The 22,699-nt window shown below is 49.6% G+C and overlaps 3 protein-coding genes across 3 annotated transcripts; 1 reads left to right on the plus strand and 2 right to left on the minus strand.

The window, feature by feature from the left end:
- Nucleotides 1-547: 547 nt before the first annotated feature.
- On the minus strand, nucleotides 548-14,578 carry LOC6602157 (hemocytin). Its single transcript, XM_026992174.1, has 27 exons — nucleotides 14,307-14,578; nucleotides 13,963-14,058; nucleotides 13,807-13,893; nucleotides 13,707-13,748; nucleotides 13,248-13,640; nucleotides 13,068-13,195; nucleotides 12,919-13,014; nucleotides 12,652-12,849; nucleotides 11,927-12,093; nucleotides 11,716-11,873; nucleotides 11,505-11,659; nucleotides 10,847-11,449; nucleotides 9,667-10,785; nucleotides 8,713-9,606; nucleotides 8,112-8,660; nucleotides 6,718-8,049; nucleotides 6,574-6,652; nucleotides 6,267-6,516; nucleotides 5,471-6,212; nucleotides 4,913-5,407; nucleotides 4,350-4,856; nucleotides 3,801-4,284; nucleotides 1,946-3,729; nucleotides 1,656-1,871; nucleotides 1,138-1,593; nucleotides 817-1,073; nucleotides 548-748 (listed from the first exon to the last, which is right to left on the minus strand). Exons 1-27 carry the CDS (start codon nucleotides 14,411-14,413, stop codon nucleotides 620-622), a joined length of 11,523 nt encoding a protein of 3,840 aa, XP_026847975.1. The 5' UTR covers nucleotides 14,414-14,578; the 3' UTR covers nucleotides 548-619.
- Nucleotides 14,579-16,769: 2,191 nt separating this feature from the next.
- LOC6602154 (GPN-loop GTPase 2) lies at nucleotides 16,770-17,868 on the minus strand. The gene has a single exon (XM_002027168.2). The coding sequence runs from the start codon at nucleotides 17,866-17,868 to the stop codon at nucleotides 16,921-16,923; it is 948 nt and encodes a 315-aa protein (XP_002027204.2). The 3' UTR covers nucleotides 16,770-16,920.
- Nucleotides 17,869-18,851: 983 nt separating this feature from the next.
- LOC6602196 (actin-interacting protein 1) lies at nucleotides 18,852-22,185 on the plus strand. The gene is made up of 7 exons (XM_026992189.1): nucleotides 18,852-18,932; nucleotides 19,310-19,431; nucleotides 19,869-19,959; nucleotides 20,242-20,505; nucleotides 20,567-21,621; nucleotides 21,686-21,836; nucleotides 21,896-22,185. Exons 1-7 carry the CDS (start codon nucleotides 18,899-18,901, stop codon nucleotides 22,003-22,005), a joined length of 1,827 nt encoding a protein of 608 aa, XP_026847990.1. The 5' UTR covers nucleotides 18,852-18,898; the 3' UTR covers nucleotides 22,006-22,185.
- The last annotated feature ends 514 nt before the right edge of the window (nucleotides 22,186-22,699 follow it).

Below are 22,699 nucleotides of genomic sequence, written 5' to 3' on the forward strand. Positions count from 1 at the left end.
CGACTTTTTGCAGCATGGCCGGGTCCAGTTCCCTTCCGGTTCTGCTCCGTACTCTCATGGTTCGTCGTGTTTTGGTAGTACATTTTAACGGCTCTTGGGCAAATAAACGATTTTTGCATTTTAGATTTTTAAGCGGCATCCGGCGGCAGCCCTGCTACCTCTGCGTATGGTATTTAGGAAGATTGCATATCGATTGGGTGCTCTCTCGCAGTGTTGCTTGCTCAGCTTGCTTCTCATTTCCTGCTTGAGATTACTTTTTTTCATCGTTATGCCTTACACTGAATATGGGATAATAGGTGACGTTCGGATACACTTGAGGAAACTTGGTGGTTCCGTGAAATTTGTTCACTTCCGATAAAATATTTTTAGCTGTTGACCAGCTGTATTTATCTTTCGGACTGCGTTGGCCATTCTCAGCGCATCCACGACTTTCTGCTGAGAATTGCCCCATTGGGAGTGCAATATGGACTCTCAACCTCAGTGGAAGTAAAAACCTTCCATTTTAATATTTCCACTCTCGGTACCCTGGAATTTTAGTAAACATAGCTTTTGAATGCCATTTTTTTTATTTTAAGTGCTCAATTCACTTAACTAACTTAAACTTATGCAACTTGTTCATTTAGTTATCCTGATGATTTCCGAGCAGCTTCAGCAGTGGATACTGCACGTCCGGCAGCATTCGCACATCGATCGGTGGGTCCGAGAGCTCGGAGCAGGGCGAGCAGCCACAGTTGGCCGGCACCTCGTGCTGGAAAGGAAAGAATATGAAAGTGATTTCCAGCAGAAGAATCAATGTATAGAGAGAGAGAAACAAACCCTTTGGCTGTACGTGTGACCGTCTTGGCAGACCATTTTAACTGAGATCGGGTGGTGGGACTTTATGCTGCAGCAGGTGCAGAACTTCTCGTGCATGCCGGTGAGTGTGTTGTACTTGGATCCGGACGAGCAGGCGCCCTGGCAGTCGGTGAAGCCCTTAATTGGTTCGGCATTGACACAGACGCCATGGCCGGATTTGGAGAACTTGAGGATTTCTTTGGTCTGCGACTCGGCCAGGGACACAGGCAAACAAGTGGCTACAAATAAGGGGAACTAGTTTAATAAAAATCCTGTGTACGTAATGCGAGTCTGTCTACTTACATTTATCTTCCACCAACGGCTCCAACTTGCAGCGTTTACAGCAGCCATCCTGGTACAGAAGATGGGACAGACACCCGGCCACATCCGGACATATCTCCTTTGAGGAGGTGACCATCAACTGGTTATCCTTCTTCAGGCAGCTGTAGAGCGTGCAGTTGTCTGCGGACTTCCAGAGATCATTGGCTCCGTACAACTTCTGCTCGAACACACAGGAGGATTGGATGCATTTGCCACAACACTTGCTTTTATCCAGGCTCTGATAGCTGAAGCCAGGCGCACAGTCCGTCGAGCACTTCTCCAGAGTGCTCAGCACCTGTGCATTGCCATCGGGGCCATAGGAACAGGTCTCGCGCTTGCACACATCCTTGGCATGAGTCCACTTCTCGCCCACCTGCTTGGTGAACTTCGAGGAATCGTCCAGCTCGTACTGGACAATGCACAGATTCTTCGGAGGCACTAAAAAGAGAGTATAAACCATGGTTGCATGTTTAACTTTACCATTTCGGCTATTTACTTACAACAGGAGTGGGTGGAACAGCAGGCATCGACCTCCTTTGTGGTCTTCACTTCGTAGAATCGCTCTGGACAACTAATGGGAGGCTTGGGACACAGCTCTGGCTTGCAGACGATTTTCTGTGTGGGACAGCAACCTTCCTCAATCTTGACTAGCTCTTCGCCAGGCAGCAGCTCCCTCGGCGGCTTCAGCACTTCACACTCTTCCTTTGGTTTGCATTCTACGGAAGATAAATATGGTTCATGGAAACTCTGGGCAAGCATAACTGATCCGACTGATGCGATTCCAACTCACCGCAAATGTATTGAGGACAGCCATTGACGTCGTTCTTCTGCTTTTTAAACTGTCCCGGACCGCAGACAGGCATCATAGGCGCCAGACAAAGTTTGGTAGGATCCTTGGGCTCTGGGACGCATCTATATCTAGGGCAGCATTCCTCCTTGGTAATAATTATCTGCGGCTTGTAGTCCTCGGCACAGATGTTCTCCTCCACCTGGCACTTCTTCTGCACACACGAGGTTTTGCCGTTCTCATCGCACTGACAGTCGGTGCACTTGTCCTTTGGCCACTTTTCTCCCAGCAGGTGCACACCATCATCGCATTTTGAGCAGGCCATCTCAGGAACACACTTGCCGGCGTCCAACACCTGTCCAGAGGGACAGAAGCAACCCTCAAATCGCTCCGAATTGATGCACATTTCATCGCTCTTCACCGTCTGGATGACAGTCTGACTCTTCAGACTCACAGCATCGTACTCTGACATGGCCTTGACGGTGTCGCAGGTCTTGGCACAGCCGCAGGACTCGTACACCATGTCGCTGGGACACTCATATGGACATAGCTGGGGCCTTCGCCACGTGGTGCAGATCCCGTACTGGTTGCACTCCTTGGCATATGCAGCCAGAGCCACACAGACTCCTTGTTGGGTGTTGCCCGGCTTGCAGATATCCTGCTGGCACGCGGAGACGTATGAAATGGGATCTACGACCAGCGGGCACTTGCCGAACAGCTCTCCGTTGTAGAACTGCAGGCAGGGGTCCTTCTCCGGCGGCAGCGGGATGCACTGCTCCTTGGGAACATCCTCGCTGAGGCATTTTTGGGCGTCGGTGAGTCCCAGCCTGGGCTCGTCGGCCTGCCAGCTCTGGATGACATCCACTCCCGGCTTTTTCTTGGCCGGATTGGGCTGCAAATCGTTGGCCGCGTTTCCGTTACAGTCCCCACAGAGGCCCTCCATCTTGCTGCCGTACTTGATGCTGGGCACGCCCAAAGAGAAGATCAAATCCGCGAACGAGGCCGTAAGTTCCACATGGGACTCGGGTAAGGAGAGCACCAGGTCCTTGCCCACCACCTGGCGCAGAGATATCCAGCTGTCCTTGTAAGGCATCTGCTTCACCTCGAAACCATCGACCAAGACCTGAAGGGATTTCGGTTTCAGCGGCACCCGCTGCACATGGATGACATGATCCCCATTGAGAATGTGCAGCGACTTAGCACAGCTGCCTCCATCCACGGGACTGCTCTGTCCCAGTTTTTTGCAATCGTCCATGCTTACGTACACCTGGAATGTGTGGACACCGGGTAGGACCACATCGCGAGATAGCAGATAAGTGCAATTGCCGTTGAAGCTGAAGCTCTTTCGATCGTAGGTCATGTAGTTGGAGGCTCCCATGGCATTGCACACACAGTCCTTGCAGTCAGAGATGGGCACGCAGTTGGGTCCCTTCCTGACGGTGCCCTCCGGACAGTAGCAGCCCGGGAAGCAGGTATCGGGCAGCACGGGGCAGTCATCGCCATGGACGTTATCACACGACGGTTCGCAGCGTCGCTTGTAGCAGTCCGTGTGCACAAGAGGTGACGGGCATGTAATCTCGCACTGAGCCACCGCCCTCCAAGTACGCAGCTGGACCAGCGGATTAACACTCAGGCACTTCTTGACGAAGCTCTCCAGAATGTTGCACTTGCAGGCGGCAGGATCCCCGTTGTTGGCCATCATGCAGTCGCATGCAGCCTCAAGGCAATAGTTGTTCAAGAACTGCTTGTAGTTCACGGCCTTGTGACAGCGGGCAAAGGTGGGATGGCTGTGGAAAGCGTATTGATAGTACGGTATAGTACAGTATCGATATAGAGCAGGATCAGCCATAGTACTCACTGAATGATATTGCACAGCTGCAGTGCCTTGGCCTGCATCTCCCTGGAGCACTTCAGATCCCCGCACTGATCCTTGGGCACTCGCTTGTCGTACCAGCTGTCGCCGAAATTCTCCGTGTTAGCGATGATCTGTCCCTCAGGCGAACGCTTGTCGTCCCGGGGATTCCCATTGTAAAAGCCGCACAGACCGTCGACAGTGCGTATGAACTTAGAGGAGATGCCCACCTTGACGATGCCAATGTCGTCGAGTTGAACCCAGAAGCCGTACTTGGTCGAAACAGCCAGGAGGGTCTTGCCCGGCTGCGACACCACAAAGGATGCTTTGCAGATGGGCGAGTTGATGAGCTGCTGGACCGTGAACTCGAAGCCATTAAACTTGAGCTTCAAGTGGGGCAAGAGGATCAGCTCATTACCGGCTTGGATGTCCTGGATGGTGATCACCTTGTGGCAGATCTTTCGCGACTCGTCAGTGCACTGCTGATGAACTGTACAAATGTGGATACATGTGTAAAAAATAAATTATTTAGATTGGTTATTGATCAAATCCTACCCGATATTGACCAGCTTCCGTTGTGTATGTCTCTGGCCAGAATGTGGCTGCATGGTCCATACTTGAAGAGGGTTCCATCGAAGGTGGTGAAGCTCTTGCCGCTGATCTCGCACACATCGTCCTTGTTGGGCCTGAGGACGCAAGTATACTTCAAGCAGTCACCAGCCTTCGCTGTGCTCATGTCCAGCTCCACGTCGTACTTTTCCGGGCACTTGGGCTCCGTGCAGGAGATTGTCTCGTTCTTGTCCACCAGCTTGCTGGGTATGGGCACACAGGTGAACTCGTCGCACTGCTCCTCCACCTGGAAGTCCAGCTCTTGCGTGGGCATCGACAGGACTTGCTCCTTGGAGGATACGAACTTCGTCTTGGTGATGGTCACGCCGTCGTCTACAATCGACACCTGCTTGGAGAAACTAAACATCTTTGACATCTTGCGCGTCTTCTTCTCGATGATTTTGATCTTCATTTGCGGAGGACAAACGGGCGCTGGACAGGTGATGATCTCAGCTAAAAGGATAACAGGAGATATTCTGGAAGTTTTTGCATTCTCGGTATCTACTCACTCTCATTCTTCTCCCGCTTGATGTCGGGCTCAACAGTGAACGAATCTCTGCAGCTGGAGTCCTCATCATCCGCACAATCCTGAACACCATTGCACCAGAGCACCTCTGGTATACAGTCTCCACTGGAAGGACACAATCTTTGCTGCTTGGGACAGGGCTCGCACTTGCAGAAGCAATCGCTAGTGATCACCGGTCGCAGTTTGGCATCCTGACAGGGCGGACACTTCTTGGGCTTGCAGTTCTTGTGCCCGCCGAGGACACAGACACACTCCTCGCAGGCGGAGTTCTCGAACTTGTTGCCGATCGGGTAGCTGACGTAGTTCTCCACGCAGGGGCACAGATTGTGCTGCACGCAACTGTTTCCATCCCAGAAAAGAGCCAGCTGGCTCTGGCAGGGGCAGTCGCTGGAGCTGGACTGCGGACTTGCAATGCCATCGCAGATGTTGCACTTAGTGGGTGGACTATTGTCGACAGGCACTTGACGCTTGATCTCAGCTAGGAATTAAGAAAGTGGCTTAGAACGATACAAATATAGGTAAACTTTGAGTTGCGGCTTACGATAGGGCTTAAAGCATCCCAAGGGCTCGATGCGCATGTTAATGTTCCTCTCCCACTTGGCCGGCACCACCTTAAGGAACTGTGTGAGTATGGGCTTCTTAAAGTGATGTTTGCGCTCGGTCTCCCCGTCCACGTTGGCCTCAAAGATGCGCGGCTGTCCACTTGGTGATAGCACCGTGTTCCAAGTAGGCTTTTTCTTGGAGAATAGTACCTTGTAACCAGTTACCCAGCCATCGGTGCCGCCCTTGGTCACAAAACCGGAAATGTTTCGAGGCTCCAGGAAATCAAACTCCACGAATTCGTTGGGGGTATTGGACAAGGGGCGCCAGGACAGAGGCGTCGATAGCTTCAGTAGGTCCAACAGTGCCGGCTTCTTGGCAGGCTTGGGCAGCTGCCAGACACTGCTCGATTGCACCTGATCTGCATACATTTTGCCATCATCCACACCCATCTGATCGGTGCATTCCATTTCCTGCAAATGCGCTGGATGCTCCGTGCTTGTTGGTGGAATGGAAATGGTGGTCCTAGGCTCCTCCTTATCACCGCAAATCAGCAGCTCCACACGCATAGCAATGGAACCATGCCATTTCAGGGGATAGATACGCAACGAGCTTGCTTCAATGGGGACCTTAAAGAGGGTCTGAACAGGCGCTCGAGAATCAAGGGGGCCATTGAACATCTGCGGCTTTTCTGTCTCATCCACCAGATAGTGATAGGCTACGCCGTCATGGCTGTGCAGGATCTGTAAGTACAGGTTAGAAACTGTTCAGAATGAAGATTAGAAAAGGGCTATCACCTTAAAGAGCGTCACATAGCTGTCAAAGTCAGGACTACCCGCCATGACCACTCCATAGAAGGGCTCTGGCCGACCAAAATTCAGCTCGAGATACTGCATCTGATCGTTGATGTTGGGGGACCAGCTGCCCCGTGGGTTATATTTGGTGAGACGAGCCTTGGTTGGGCCGTGTTCGGGGGCCAGTTGGGAGCTGGCATTGAAGATGCTATCGGCCACAGAGTGAGGGCCATTCTCGATTTTCGGGATGAGCCTAAAACGGAAAGAATGTTGAAAACAAATAAGGATGGAATAGATATTTAGGCCATACCGATCTGAAGCGCAGTGCAGGGGTGGGGTAAGCGTTACGGGGAAAATGGGCTCAAGGAGTTGAAGCTCTGGTACTTCTTCTGAAAGTACAAGAATATCCACAATTAGATAATGGAAAGGCTCCGAAATATCGCAAATTACTCACCTAAAGGTCGCTCCGGTATAGGATCCGGCTTATTCGGCACACAGCTAAAGGCATTGTCGATGCATTGGCAGACTTCGAACTCGCCGAAGACGGGCTTGTGGGGCTGGACATAGTGCTCGGCCTTGTCCATGCAGGGGCACTCGTCGGCATGAACACAGGTATCCTCATCCCGCCAGTACTTTCCGAGCATGCGACAATCCGGCCGTAGTTTGTCCACGCATCCAGGCTTGCAGTGTTCACCCGGCTGGCAGAGACCGCGCTTCCGCAGGATGCTGCCGTAATAGTGGCAGGTGTGCTCGCACTGATTGGCACAATCCGTCCAGGCCTTGCCCTCGGGACACTGTTTGATGGGCTCCGACTCCGGCTCCGGCTGGGGCTTCTTGCCACAGCTGGGCTTCAGTTCTTGGACAGTGGCGATGTGGTCGCAGATAAACATGGTGGGATTGAACATCATGTACTCGCCACAGGTCTGTTCCACATAGATCCAGCCGCCCTCTACTCCCTTGGGCTGGCAGTGCAGGAACTTGTGGCAGTCGCCGGGGAAGTCCTTGTACTCCACTACGCCAGCGTCGCAGGTCAGCCCTATTTGAGGCCGTTCTGTGGGCTTGGGGATGGGCGGAAGTGGCTCCTGGTCGCACTGGCAGAAGGCACGCAGCTCGTAGTCGTGGCACTTCCCAGTGCACCGCAGACCCTCCTCCAGGTTACAGACCACGTTCTCATCCATCTGTTCGGGCGCCTCGTATGTATCCTTGACCCGACACTCGACCTTTGTCATGTACTCCTTCAAGCAGGTGCCGTATACGTTCTCCATCCGATCGTAGCGCGGCACCTTCTCCTCGTCGTTCAGCCGCACACTTTTGTCCGAGGTGTCCTTGTCCTTGTCGCACCATCTCGTCCAGCCCTTGACGCACTTGGTCTGATTCTGCGTGGCCAGAGGTACTGCCTCGGTGGTCCCCTCCACGAGTGGAGCAGAATGGGCGGGCGTGGTAAGCGTGGGCTGGTTGCACTTAACGCCGCTGCAGATCTCCTTGCGCTTAGAGCAGCGACAGGTAGCACAGGAATCCGTGTATGTAATGTCGCCCTCGTAGTAGGTCTTTCCGTTCCGTACCATGCACACGGGCTTGCACTCGGCCTTGGGCACACACTCGCGGTAGGTGTCGTTCAAGTAAATGAAGCCATCGTCGCAGGGTTTGATGTGGCACCCCTCGAGACAGTTCTCCCTGTTGCACATGCGCTCCGCGATGCCCTGATCCAGGAAGTTGTCACAGGTCTCTACAGCGCAGGCCGGAGTGCAGGACTTGTAGTCCGAGCAGTGGGGATCGCATTGCATGGCTGAAAGAGTTTCGTTTGAAGGGTTATCCACCATTTAATTTGGATATAAATTATCTACTCACGACAGAAATGCTGGGATCGCCAGCGTATATTGATGCCCTTTTGGGCACAGGCATCCGCGTAGGCAGCTATTGCCGTGCATAAACACTCGCAGTCACCGCCCTGATCGCAGGCGCACGTGTCGAAGATGCAGCGTTTCCAATACCGCTCCAGAGGCACCTCCGAGTGGCACTGCTCGAACAGCTCCGACTTTAGAGCACCACACTTGAGCTGGGCCCAGGTTTCGCGCTCCGGATGTGACTTGCAGGCATCGATGGGCGCCACCGGGGCCGAGCAGTGCGGCTGTAGCTTCCAGGAATGTCCGAAGAGCATGGGGCTGGTCTCAAGACCCAAGGAAGGGGTCTGCATGTCATCCAGACCGTTGCCATTGTAGTTGCCACACAATCCGCTGACCTTGTGGCGCCACTCATTGCCCAACTTCACATAAACCCGAGTACCCTCGTCCCACTTGACCTGCAGCTTGAGGGGAATCACCTCTACGACCACGAATACGCCCGCCTTGTATATGTGGAACGCATTGTGTCCCTTGGAGTTGACGCTGTCTCGAAGCTCTGCAAGGAAGGATATTAGTTAATAGACTTGCCAAAGGGATCCTTTACTCACTCTTAATGGGTGTCTTGTTCGGATCAGTGCTGTAAGCGGAATCTGCGCTGAGAATCAACGACTCCTGAGCATGGCCAGACAGGGAAATTTCCAAGGACTTAGAGCACGTCACACCCATAGTGCCACAAAGGACATTCTGTATGGTTATGCTGAAGCCATCGCCATGTTCGAAGACGCCCTTGGCGAGAACATAGTCGCAGGCTCCCTGAAAGTCAAAGTCGTGGCCATCGAAGGTGGAGAAGTGCGAATCACCCCAGACGCTGCAGGTGGACTCGCAGCCGTTCTCTGAGCACTTCCAGTTACCAGCCTGGCACACGCACAGGTTGCAATCCTCCTTGATCTTCTCGCCGTCGTCGTAGCTCTTGCCGGCGTGGTGGCACGAGCAGTTGGTGGGCAGCACACAGGCTAGGCGGGAGGTGTCATACACATACCCCTCCATGCAGACACAGCCGGGCAGACACTCTGTGGAATCCGCCATATACTTGTCCATGTTCTTGCAGGTCTTCGGCTCCTTGGGGGCGCACTTTGTGAACTCGGCGAACGGTTGCTTGGTGCATTTGGATCGCAGCTCGGACGAGGGTGGATACTTGTCCTTGTCGCCCGGCTCGGCATCCTGACAATCCCAGACACCATCTTGGCAGGTGCACAGATCGAGGAACTTCTCCCCGGGGCGCACCTCTTTGTAGCCCGGACGGAAGGTCATGCCATCGAAGCTGCAATGGCACTTCTGCTTGGGCACACACTCGCCCTGGTCGTTGATGTACTCCCCGTGCGGACAGCGGCAGCCCTCGACGCACTCCCGGTTGCAGCTTCCCTTGCTAGGCAGATCGTCGCAGGTTAGGGCACAGCCATCGCCGCACTCGTCGAAGATCTGACCCATCGGACACTTCACAGCTGGGGGTAGAGGAGGGGCTCAATTCTGCAGTTCGTTTTGGATGTTTATTCGGAACTTACCACACTCCTTAACCGTCATTCTCCAGCCCGTCTTTACACCCTGCCGCATGCACTCCGTTCCGTAGGCGGACAGGATGGGGCAGAAACACTTGGACAGCTCGTCCTTGCAGGCGCAGGTGTCGTATAGACAGTCCTCGTAGAACTGTTCCGGTTCTACCATGAAGTGGCAGTCCTGGAAGATGTCCTGGAGTATCCAGTCGCAGTGCTTCTCCGCCTGAGCCTTCCGCTCCGGATTAAGCGTGCAAGGATGCGGGCCCTGGTGGGTCTCTGCCTTGAACTGGCACGTGTCCTTGGTGCGCCACTTGTCTGCAAACGGTTCCACGGCGGTCTCCACATCGCCCTCGGGCGTCAGGAAGTCGTCCTGCGTATTGGAGTTGAAGGTGCCGCACAGGCCCTGTGTCTGGCCACGCCAGCTGGGCGGAGCATCGATGTATACGCGCGACACGCCGTCCCACCAGACACGAATGCCGTCGGCGAACTCCACAGTGAGAAAAGTGGAGCTGGCCCGACGGATCAATACCTCTCCCAGGCCCAACATCTTCGGCAGCTTGGCAATGGGCTTGTCATTGACAATGGTGGTTAGCCCCTGGTCTAGTTTAATAACCGAGGGCGTGCCATCCCGTAGGACGAAGCGAATAGTCACCGATTTGGTGCAGGACGGATCATCGGGTGCGGCAAAGCTCAAGGCCTCCGAGACGGCGCCCGAGCAGGCTACGTTCTCCGCCTCCACTGACATGTTCGGGGTCTTCAGCAAATGGTACGAGCACTTGCCCATGAAGTCGTAGCGCTTCCCATCGAAGGTCTGGTAATGTGGATCCCCGATGGCCCCACACCGCGCACCGCATTTGTCGTCCGTGCATCGCCACTGGCCGTTCTTACAGGTGCAGGTGTTGCAGTTCTTCTTTACAGTCGACTCTGGCTTGAACTCCTTGCCGCGCAGCGTGCAGGGACACAGCTCCCGGGTGATGCACGCGTCCTTGTATTGCACCGTGCCCTCGGGACAGAAGCAGCCCTCGTTGCAGGTGTCTCTGGTGGGAGATAGGGCCACATCCGAGTCGCAGGTGGGCTCCACATTGGGACCGCAAGCTTGATAGACGCGTCCAAAGCCGCAGCTAATGGCTGAAAATTTAGTTGGAGATGTAAGGGACTTTTCTAAATCGCATCCATCTTCCACACTTACGACAAATCTCCAGATTGCGCCAGCCATGCTCCAGCTTGATGCCCTTGAAGGCACACTCTTTGGCCAGCATGGCAATCGCATCGCAGTTGCAGCTTTCCGGATGCTCCCGATTGGCGCAGTTGCAGTAGTCGGCCATGCAGGTGCGTATCAGGGCCTCGTAGTTGAACGGTTTGATGCAGTCGCCCAGCTTTTCGTTAGCCAGGAGACGCTCACAAACAGACACCGCCTTCTGCAGCCTGCTCTGTTCGCAGGATTCCATTCCAAAGTCCAGCTCGGCGCTGTTCTCCACGAGGCACATCTCACTGCGATCCTGGACGCGCCAGGCATCGGCGAATGCCTTGACAGTCTCCACTTTCTTGCCCGTCCGGGACACAAAGTCGGTGTTGGAATCGCCATCGAGGGACCCGCACAAACCACCCACTTTGCCCCACATCTGAGGTCCGGCCTGCACGGAGACATACTGATGGTGGTCCCAGTCGAGTTTAAGGCCAACCGACTCGAGATCGATCTGCACATGCTGTGCAACGGGCATCACCTTCATGCCCATCACTTGGACGGACATGGGCAGCTTCTTGATGGGCGTAGACAGCTGAATGGTTCCATCTAAAGGAGATATATATGTAGATAATGGTTTATGCATCGCAGACTGGATCCTTACTCAAATTCTCGAAGGTGTAGAGCACGGACTGCCAGAGAACCTTCAAGGAGTGGGCACAGCCATAGCCGGAACCGTAGGGACATGCCTTCAGTATGATATCAAAGGTTCCCGACACTTTGTCCGTAATCAGCGTGTGCGAGCAAGACAAGGGAGCCCTGCAGGGAAGCAATGTTTATTACCCAGAGACATCTTCGTATTAAAATAGACTCACTTGAACACCAAGCCATCAAAGGTTTTCATATTAATGCCTCCCCAAGTGGTGCAGAGAGCAGGTCTCGGTGTCTTGTCAATAACCACATCCAACTCGCTGCTCTGGTACAAGGAATACCTGCCTGGGGTCACCACAGTCTCCTCCGATGACCACCATTCCTGCAGATATCAGAATATCAACGAATATTAACGCAAGTACACGTTTAACATACGCTTCTTCGCTCCAGGTCCCTGTACTTGGCCAGCAGGGCTAGCAGCTTCTCACGCTCGGTCCGGATCTCGTACGCCATCTCACCGCTAAAGCCGCCGTGATAGACGCGTCCTGCCTGCTGCGTCACCTTCTGCGTGGATGTGCTGGAGCGGATGGTGTACCCAGGAGCTGTGTAGAATAAAAGCCCGTTCAGAAAACATCTAAATAACAGATAACCAGTAATCGCCGTATGACCTTATTGCCTATATACACTAGGACTGCGTCATTGTGTCTTGCCGAAGACGCAGTTTTTTATTACCCGATACTCAAAGAACATAGAGGTATATAAACGTCTCCGACCCTATAAAGTATATATATTATTGATCAGCATCAATAGCCGAGTCGACGTAGCCTTGTCTGTCTATGCGAGAAATATTAAGAGATCCCCAGTGATAAGACGGCTTGCGGCAGTCATCGCGATGAATCGGCTGCGACGCCAATTCCGGAGATTACGTATTATTACGAATAAAATATTATATATAAGATGTATCATATGCTGACACAGATACTGTCTGAGTACCGGGTATAAAATTAGAGCCACCGCCCTTGCCGGCTGACAATGTTCCCGATCGTTTTACATAGGCTGATCATAGGGGAGCATTTCACTTTATTGGGTGATCTTGCTTGATCTGCCTTTATGAGTAATATCGCCTTCAAGAGTATACAAATCCATTTAGGGATACTCACGAAATATGCACTTTGGAAGTGGTGAGGGAAGATACTGTCCCTGCTGATAGTTGCACTTGTACTCAATGTCCAAGCGTCCTTGGACTTTTAGTCCGGGCACCTGGGGGCAGTTGAAGGTGCACCGAGCCTCCTCCAAGTCATAGGCGCATTTGTAGTTGCCATTGAAGTTGGTGTTGGTCACATTGCAGCTGGCGATGTCTAAGGAGAAGCGAAGAATTGGAAGGAGATTGGAAGAACTCTTTGGAATGGGAATACTTTAAGACTTACTATATTGGCAATGGCCACCGCGGAACATCTTGGAGCACTGGCAAACATTGAAGCTGATGCACTGACCGCCATTCGTGCAGGCAGGGTCACAAGTGGCTAAATGGAGAAGAATTAGCCATATAATCATAAGGACTATGAAATTTACTTACGGCCACAGTCGGGGGGCTTTGACAGTCCGGTCTTTGCGTGCTTCCACTGGCCATTGCGGCATTCTATGTTGGTTATTGCACTGCCATCGGGGAACTGGAATCCCCGCATACACTCCGCATGACAAACACTGAAAACAGGTCGAGAATCTAGCCATCCATTCTTGTAAAACCGATACTCACTTGTTCATGCAGGCGACCTTTGAGTTCTTTGGAGCCTTGGGAAACGAAGCACACACGGACTTCTTCTGCTGGCACGCAGGTCCGTAATAGTTTTCCGGACACTGACAGACGCCCGCTGACAGACAGATGCCATTGTTTTGACAGGGTGGCTGGCACTGAGCCTGGCAGGGAGGCACTACCGAGAAAATGGAGTTGCCTATGATCCAGCCATCGTTGCTGCAGAACATCTCCAGGACTTGGATGTCCTGGCCGAAGCTATATCCAGCTGGACAAGAGACCTTACAGCGACCATTGTGGCACTCGGAGTGCACGTTCATTGGCAGCTCCAGGGCGGAACACTTTCCGTAAGCAGCCAGAGACTGTCCGCCGTTGCCGTAAAAATTTCCTTGGTTTCTGGGTAGAAGTTTTGATGATAAGAGATAAGGATCATTGATGAAGGTGATCCGCCTATGAACTCACCCCTTTCCAAAGACTCCAAATAATTTGTTTACCAATGCCCCTCTGAAGCAAGAGTGCATATCAACGGATATTCAAAGAACCAATTGGTGTTTCAACTTACCCGTAACCTCCAGCACTGGCCGAGGTCTTGATGCCACCACCGTATTCTGCACCTCCTCCACCAGATCCGGCATAACTGTACCGAGCGCTATAATTATTATATAATTAGCTCTGAACTTGGGCGCACTTATCTAGCTTCCTTCCGATTTATCGTTACCTCACTGCGGGTGCATTCCGAAGAGAGAAGCTTATGTGGCGCTCGTCGCGCCCGACTTCGTTATCGACGGCATCCGGTACGGCCTGGACGAGGGGGCTAAATTTGCGAATATTCAAGATAACCATTAAAGCTTAGCGCAATTTTAATGCTACTTTAAAATTTTTGGCATTGTAATAAAAAAAAAAATTTTTTTTTTGAGATGGATTTATGGGTCATGCACTCAAGGAAATTTGAAGCTGCAGTCAAAAAACACTATCCAAACGAGTCGTAGTTGGAAAGCTTTCCATAAATTTCTTCTTCATTGGTTCACAGCTCTAATGGATCTTAGCTGACCATCCACTCACTTTATATCCTCGTCATCCTCATCGTTCATCACTAGATCTCCTTCCTCGGCCCACACATGGCTAATAAGGAGCAGCCACACGGACAAAAATATCACTTTCTTTGCCATTCTGGCAGGACTATTCCAGCTTGTAGTTGAGGAACTTTCGACTATTAACACTGGTAATCCATTATTTCCAGGACAATGGGACTGTTCAATCGTATGTCCTTTGAGTCCTTTGGGACTATTTCTCAGTTGAACACTTATTCAGTCGACACTAGCTATTCGCTTTTGCAGATTTCCACGAAACTTGAAGACTTCCAGGCAACTCCGCGATCGCGACTAATGATGCCAGTGGCTCGGGAGCGCCTTTTATAGTCCCGATGACCACGCCAATCTCCATTTTGATGGAGGGCTTATCAAAGAGCTTCGGATTTCTGGGGCAAGCCCACCACTTTATCCGGAATGCGCAAAAAATTCACTTTTCTTCAGCTTATCGATGCTGGGACTGTTAGAAATAGCATTGCGAATGTATCAAAACTATGCCAAGTTGAGGCAGAGGCTGAGGCCAATGCCTGGCTGATAATGCCACTTCCTGTTGCCTATGTCATAACTATACCACCAGTCCAGAGACTGTAAGTCTCTTGTTACGTCGCCATTCAATTTATCAGGCAAGCGAAAATTATGAATGGAATACGTACTATTACGCAAAAACTGAGCTTGAACTTGAATAGTTGCACGAGAAGAGATTAAACTATAACCCGTCATTTGCCGGCATTTTCATTCTTTACTTGATATCTTAACGGCTCATTATTTGGCCGTTAAGTTTACATAACTCGGCGGTGCAATAAATATGATACACTCCATGTGCGATTCATTCAATAAGGAACAAACGAAGAATAAATTACAAGTCCAGCAATATCGTAGTTGATACTTTATAATAAACCATAGAACAGCCTCATAATAAATCAGGATCCTTTACAAGACAGAGTCCGACGCCGTCAAGCACCTGGAAGTTATCTTCGATGCGAATGATCCAGGCCGCGTCGTAAGTGTGCTGATCTGGGAAAATCCCACAGCATTAACGTCATACGTATGGCTAGTCAGCGTACGTATGGCGTCAATATCGTGCATAAATTAATGCATTTTCCACACATTTTTTTGTTTAAACGAGGAGAGCTTAGTTTGAATTCGGTTTTACAATCTATAACTATCGGTTTTCTATCGAAGAAGTGCCATCACGAGAATAAAATGCACTTGCCATAAAAAGACGCTATGTGCAACATTCAGCATACCCTGGGAAGAGGATAGTATAGAATTGAGGAAATCTTTGTCATCGCAGGCTCCAATGAATGCAAAAACTAGTCAGTCTCTGTTTTGAAGCCATCTCAAAGAAATTGTGCAGCTTATTGTTTTGTTACAGGACCAAGAACAGGTATCGGGATCAAGATATGTATACAGGAATGCATAAATCAAATGCATAAACAGGTCAAGAACAATTCAATCTAATAAGTTCATTATTAATTACGATTTTTTTTGCCTTTTTTAGACGCAATACAATAAAAGGAATTATTTAAAATGAGCCAGTCAAGTAGAAAATATATTCAATAATCGAATAAAATGTGGGCAGGGCTGAGGGTTCTATCTAGCTAGTAATATTTAACGGAATATCAAAATCAAGGAATACGAACGATTCAATTTAGTTTATGCGGCTGTTGGAGCAAATGGTATTGTTCGTGTGCCTACACTGGCTTCAAACAGAAAATCAAGATTCGCATAAACAGGGCACTCGGCTCAAAACCACCGCTGTTCCACGGCAGTGACTTTTTTCGCCTATGCCGTGCTTCCTTCACCCTGTTTTCGCATTTACAGCAAAAGTATAGCCGCTCAGTATGCAGCTGCGATGCCACGAAACCGCGTCTCTCTCCACTCTCACCAACAAGCTTTATACAGCTAAGTACAGCCTGGACAGCGTCTCGTGGTATTTGGCCGATGCTGCGTCCCCCTTCCCCTAAAAGCCCCACCGCCTAGACAGCTGTACTGACCGTCCCCCGTCGCAATAATAAAATATAATATAAATGTGTTTATATATAATAAGTGTTTATTGGTGGCCTGCGGACCTGCAGGGTCTGCCGGGGTGGCTTGTTGAGCTGCAAGGCGACACCAGTGGTGCTGCATACCCCATATATGAAATATTTAAAATTTTCGAAAATGTATTTTACGGAACTTTTTCTGAGTAGTGCGACACATCGAAATTGAGAGCGTTACAGTTAATTTTGTGCATGGGCAAACACTGATGAGTCATGAACAGGAAAAGTGAGAACATGAATGAATATGAAATAATAGAGGACTAAGATACGCGGCTAATTTATCAACAGCTACTAAGAATGACACTCCCATATATGTAATTAATTTTCCATTGCATCTGAAATCTAATAACGATCGAAAGGTACATAATCCAATTCAATCAAGCCAATCGAAAACATTTTAAAGTAAAATGGTCGTTTATTTAAATTTTACAATGCCCGTCTTGCTTTTTAGACAAGGATTATCACAGCCCATTGGAGGTGGTGGCTTATGTATGCTATTGTTGTCTAGGTTTAGTGGGAAGATTGCAAGATTCCGAGGTGCGAATGCTACTCCACATATGGTTGAACGTCGTTCTGCTGGCGCACAGCCTCAGATTCGGCTCCGACGGCGCAGGCCAGCAGAGAGTTGACCGTCTGCTCCTCTCCAGCCTTATAAACATAGCCGTTGGCCTTATCGATGTGATTGCGTAGCCGCAGCATGCTGTCCGTGCTGAAGGCGTCTAGCAGTTGGAAAGAGACCAGGGCATAGTCCTCCACCATGGAGCAGATGGCCTCATTGAGCTTCTGGTACTTGCGCATGGTAGGGTCGTCGTCCAGCTTCTCCAGCAGATACTTCAAATCCAGCACGTCCGTGTAGTAGTCCACATTGAAGTGTAGCTTCGACTCGTGCTTCCGCAGCAGGTCCGCCTTGGACAGGACATTTACATGCGGTAAGCTCATCCTCATCATGGTGTTGAGTGCCATCAGCAAGGTGGCAATGAACTTGGCTGGCTCCGAGCAGTAGTGCGAGTCGATGAGATTCACTGTGACCAGGCTGTAACGCTCCCGCTCCAGGCGCTCGAACACCCGCGCCATGGCATTGTGATGTGTGTACAGCTCTATCTGTCCGGGACAGTCGAACAGGAAGTAGTTGTGGGTGGCGCTGAGTTTTCGCAGTGCCGGCAACAACCAATCCTCAATGTGCTGCTCCAAATACTCGGCGCAGTGCATCAGAGCTCCATTGGGCCCCAACTGCAGGTGCTCCATACAATCCTCAACGGTTATCAGCTCCATTACATTGATGACCGACTCGTAGGACATGTTGTCATTGGCGGGATCCAAATTAACGACGCCAACCTGCCGGCCCAGCTCGCGGTAGAACTTGTATGCCTCATTACAGTAGGTTGTCTTGCCAGAGCCAGGGGGGCCTATTATCAGCTGCCCATAGCGAGGATTCTCCACTTTTGCTTGCGTTTGAAAACGTTGCAACATTTTTGTCGTCAACATAAATGTCATGGACAGAAAACGATTAACCCATTAAAGACCGTGGTTATTAAAAAACACTCCACGAAGATGATGAAACTTAAATAATTTGAGCGCTGTCTTTTTTTAGAAAAGAGAAAAGATCTAGAAGAAGAATTTACATACCGTATTATATTCCGTGGTTTAACTAAAGTTCTTCACCTGTTTAAATTTAAGGGGCTTCAGTGGGTAAAGTTCGTTCAATCGTCATGAACGAAACGCTAGCACCAGGGTGACCGTTTACGATATATTATATACTTTTCGGTATATTTTGACATTGAAATTTAAGTTTGACAATTTTCATGACTTATCGCTATAAAATGGTATATTTAACTATTTTACTAGTATAAATTAGTATATTTTGATATATTACACTATAGTTAAATATCACGCTAAAATATAATGTTATTAAAACAACGCTCAGGCTAATTCCATTGCCAGCTTCCAAGGGCATCATATATGAAAATTTTTTCCGGTGTAAATTTTATCAAAACCAATATGAGATATATATTTAAGAATACAACTATTTAAAAAGATTTGCGTTTCCAAAATTACCAGAAAAGTAACAGTGATAACGACGAATACATATAGTGATTAGTGCAAATGGTGATCCGTCTTATATTATTGAGACTATACTTTATAAAGAACAATATTATTTTGTATCATTAAGACTAAGCAAAAAACGAAAGTGTTACAATTTTGGGTCATCCTCATAAATAGCGGAATAACTTGAATAGCTTTATATGATTTTATATATTTTTATATTTAGTTATTTAGTTCATTATTAAGAGATCAACAAAAGGTACATTTATGTAAGGGTTGTTTCTTTTTTATTAGGAAAAACTAAATTTTTCGTAAGTATATTTACGGTATATTTTTAAAATGAGACGATATATTTCGGTATATTTCTGAGTGTTAGACCGTATATCTTATCGATAGATCCGTGTTTTCATTTCTGATTCCATTTTTTCAAACAAAGTCTACGCCTACCAATTAAACTTAAGCACAAAGTTATACACCCGCAATGGCTCAACCTCAACCACCAGCCTATGAAAACAGTGAGTGTGCCTGCCAAGAGTATCAGCGCATTAGGTGCTTAAAAATTTCACCAACCGACTGCGACCGCAGCGGAATGAGTCAACCAGCAAAAACGGTAAAAGCAGAAAGCAATCGCCGGAAGCGCCATGATTATGCCCATAAATGGTCAGGAGCTGTTCTTGTCGGCGATTGATGAGTAGTAGGAGAAGGGGGACGAAAACGACAGCGGCTTCTATCTCACCCTCTATGTCTTGCAAAAGAACAAACAACAATTCCACCGCCGCCGGCCGGCATGAGGCCGCACCCTGTTTTTCCTCCATCTATAAAACATTTTGTGTCTGTGCCTTGTGCTCGCTTTTATGATCCTTGGTAAAGTTTATGGTTCGTGAAATTGCAGAAAATATCTATGCAACGCTGCCGCGCACCCAACGCGGCCAGCCCATTGTCTTGGGAGCCGATCCCAAGGGCAAGAATTTCCTCTACACCAATGGCAATTCGGTGATCATCAGGAATATCGAGGTAAGTTGATATTTTACGCAGCATATTCGTACTCCTGCCTGCCTGCCTGCCATCATAATCTATGGCATTTTCCATGCGGAATGTTTTATTTTTGGACAGCTGCAGTTTCTGGTCTTATTCCTCTCCTGCATCTGTGTTTGTGTGCGGTTGTGTTTGTGCTTGTCTGCTGCTGGCAGCTGTTCTATATTTATTTTTATAGAATCTACGCCGTATAACCATACCAGCCTATTCCACAGGCCGGCAAAAATCATCCACACTCTCGCACAATCCACACGGACGGAGAGACAACCAGAGAAATGTTCTTGTTTGTGCCGCCCACGCATCATCATTATGATGATGTTCGGGTCGCTTACTAATTGGGAACTCAGATTTGCTGTCCCAACAAAATGATTGTAAAAGTGATTTTCCTCTGTGCTCTGTATTCTCGATTTATGTAGAACCCAGCCATCGCCGACGTCTACACGGAACACTCGTGTGCAGTGAACGTGGCCAAGTACTCGCCCAGCGGCTTCTACATTGCATCTGGCGGTGAGTGTACCATCATCATGCAACTTCACACTTGGCTTGGAGTCTCGTCTCCACTGTACAAGCTGCATGCAGTGGAGCATGAAGAAGCCGTATCAAGACCAGCCATGAGTCACGTCACACCATAAGCGCTCGTTTCTCCTCTACCCCATCATTTCCATAACCATATTTAGAGCCCATCGGCTGGGTTTCTTTCTTTGCTTATCTTATCTTTGTTATTTTTTCTTTCTTTTGGTTCGGTTCGGTTTGGTATACTCAAAAACCCCCTCTTATTACCCACTCCAGATGTCTCGGGCAAGATACGCATTTGGGACACGGTCAACAAGGAGCACTTGCTGAAGAACGAGTTCCAGCCGATAGCAGGACCCATCAAGGACATCAGCTGGTCGCAAGACAACCAACGCATTGTGGCCGTGGGCGAGGGACGTGAACGTTTTGGTCATGTCTTCATGTCGGAGACGGGCACATCGGTGGGTGAGATCAGTGGCCAGTCCAAGTCCATTAATTCGGCAGATTTCAGGCCGACCAGGCCTTTCCGCATCGTAACTGGTGGGTAAAGCAATAGCAGAAAGAAAACTTGCCTATTAATGCGAATCTCACTGGTTCACAGGCAGTGAAGACAATACGGTGGCCGTGTTCGAGGGACCACCGTTCAAATTCAAGATGACAAAGCAGGACCACTCTCGGTTTGTCCAGGCCGTTCGGTACTCGCCCGATGGCAAATTCTTTGCCTCGGCCGGCTTCGACGGCAAAGTCTTTATATATGACGGCACCAGCTCCGAACTGGTGGGTGAATTCGGATCGCCCGCCCACAAGGGCGGAGTGTATGCATTGGCCTGGAAGCCGGACGGCACGCAGCTTCTGACCTGCTCTGGCGACAAGACGTGTCGCCTCTGGCAGGTGGAGTCCCGCGAACTGATCAGTGAGTTTGTGATGGGCGCGACTGTGGACGATCAGCAGGTAAGCTGTCTGTGGCAGGGGGACAATCTGATAACTGTGTCGCTGTCGGGTGTAATCACCTACCTCAACGTGGAGGATCCCAGCAAGCCTCTGCGAGTGGTCAAGGGCCATAACAAGCCCATCACGGTCTTGGGTCTGAGCGACGATCGCAGCACCATTTACACGGGCAGCCACGACGGCGTTGTGACCAACTGGAACTCAGGCAGCGGCGTCAACGACCGCATCACGGGCACTGGACACGGCAACCAGATCAACGGCATTGCCGCCTGGGGAGACTTTGTCTACACTTGCGGCATAGACGACAGCCTCCGACAGTTCAGTGTAGAAGGAAACTCCTACACGGACTACGTGGTCAAGCTTAACTGCCAGCCACGCGGACTGGCCATACTGCGCAGCGAGAACATCATTGCCCTGGCTTGCATCAACGAGCTGACTCTTGTGCAGGACCAGAAGAAAATCTTCTCGCTGCCCATCAAGTACGAGGCCAGCTCCATTGCCGTCAACTCTGAAACCTTCGATGTGGCAGTGGGAGGCGATGATCAGAAGTTGCGCATCTACAGCCTGAAGGACGGTGCCCTAGAGTTGAAGGCTGAGCTGGACCACCTGGGCGCAGTCACAGATGTGTCCTACTCGCCAGATCTGAAGTATTTGGTCGCCTGCGATGCCCATCGCAAGGTGGTACTCTACTCGGTTGAGGAATACAAGGTAATGAGTGGCGGACTGAGGCGATTCTTCGTGTACTGATCGTTTTGGTTATTATTGTCTTCAGCCTGCTCACAACAAGGAATGGGGCTTCCATAGTGCACGTGTCAATACGGTGGCCTGGTCGCCCAATTCGCTGCTGGTGGCCAGTGGCTCCTTGGACACCACCATCATCATTTGGTCTGTGACCAACCCAGCCAAGCACACCATCATCAAGAGTGAGTACTTAGTATACTATTATGTGGATACTCAATTGTATACTCCTCCTCGTCTTCAGATGCCCATCCGCAGTCGCAGATCACTCGCTTGGTCTGGCTGGACAACAACACTGTGATCTCAACTGGTCAGGACTGCAACACGAAAGTGTGGCACGTGGAAACTATTTAGATCGCCCAATCATTTTTATACTTATCCTGAGGGAGTGCACCTTGGCTTCATTTCATTTAAGTGCAACAACTATTTATGTCCCCTACAAGTACCCCACCCCATATGTCGTGTCGTCTTTATATTTAAGTCCAAAAGTGTTTGCTAATCATCATATCATTGATAAAGATCTGTTTTTGCCAATCCCACGCGTTCAGCGACTTTAGATTGTTTTTTTTTTTTGTTCGAACAACTTCCTTTCATAAATCTTGTATTACAATTAAAAGAAACAAGGATATATTATGTAAAGTACGCCAGCGTACATAAATTATTGTATTATGAAATGAAGTATACTAGTTTTTGCATAGCCCGTTGTACTCTCCTCTTTATATCCTGGGATGGGATCAGCTTTATCCTATAAGTCTATAAACACACACATCCATCTTCTTCTGGCTTCTTATAAATTGACTCTTTCATTTTATTCATTTTGGTTTAGTAGGTCCTTTGCCTTGTCTTTTTGTGTGCAAGTGTGTGTGGTGTGTGTGTTTTGGTGTATAATTACAATATTTATAAAAAACTGTACTTAATTTACTAGAATGTGTAGGTGTGAGAGTGTTTGTGCGAGCGTAAGAGAGAGCAAAAGTGAAAGGTAAAGTGAAATTTGTGGTTTGAGAGCCTCGTTGGTGGCAGTTTGCTGCTGAAAGCTCAAAACGAAACG

The sequence above is a fragment of the Drosophila persimilis genome, unplaced genomic scaffold (assembly GCF_003286085.1).
Source record: "Drosophila persimilis strain 14011-0111.01,24,50 unplaced genomic scaffold, DperRS2 tig00000715-arrow-arrow-pilon, whole genome shotgun sequence".
Classification (NCBI taxonomy): Eukaryota; Metazoa; Arthropoda; class Insecta; order Diptera; family Drosophilidae; genus Drosophila; species Drosophila persimilis.

Bases quoted from the DNA above. Each gene is read 5' to 3' on its own strand.
- LOC6602157 (XM_026992174.1), bottom strand. From the start codon at position 14,413: ATGGCAAAGAAAGTGATATTTTTGTCCGTGTGGCTGCTCCTTATTAGC. The intron at 11,450-11,504 runs GTAAGGATCCAG...TATCTCCTTTAG, and splicing joins CTACACCTTCGAGAATTTGA to ATGGAACCATTCAGCTGTCT. The intron at 3,730-3,800 runs GTGAGTACTATG...CGCTTTCCACAG, and splicing joins CAGCTGTGCAATATCATTCA to CCATCCCACCTTTGCCCGCT.
- LOC6602154 (XM_002027168.2), bottom strand. From the start codon at position 17,868: ATGACATTTATGTTGACGACAAAAATGTTGCAACGTTTTCAAACGCAA.
- LOC6602196 (XM_026992189.1), top strand. From the start codon at position 18,899: ATGGCTCAACCTCAACCACCAGCCTATGAAAACA. The intron at 18,933-19,309 runs GTGAGTGTGCCT...GTGAAATTGCAG, and splicing joins ACCACCAGCCTATGAAAACA to AAAATATCTATGCAACGCTG. The intron at 21,622-21,685 runs GTAATGAGTGGC...TATTGTCTTCAG, and splicing joins ACTCGGTTGAGGAATACAAG to CCTGCTCACAACAAGGAATG.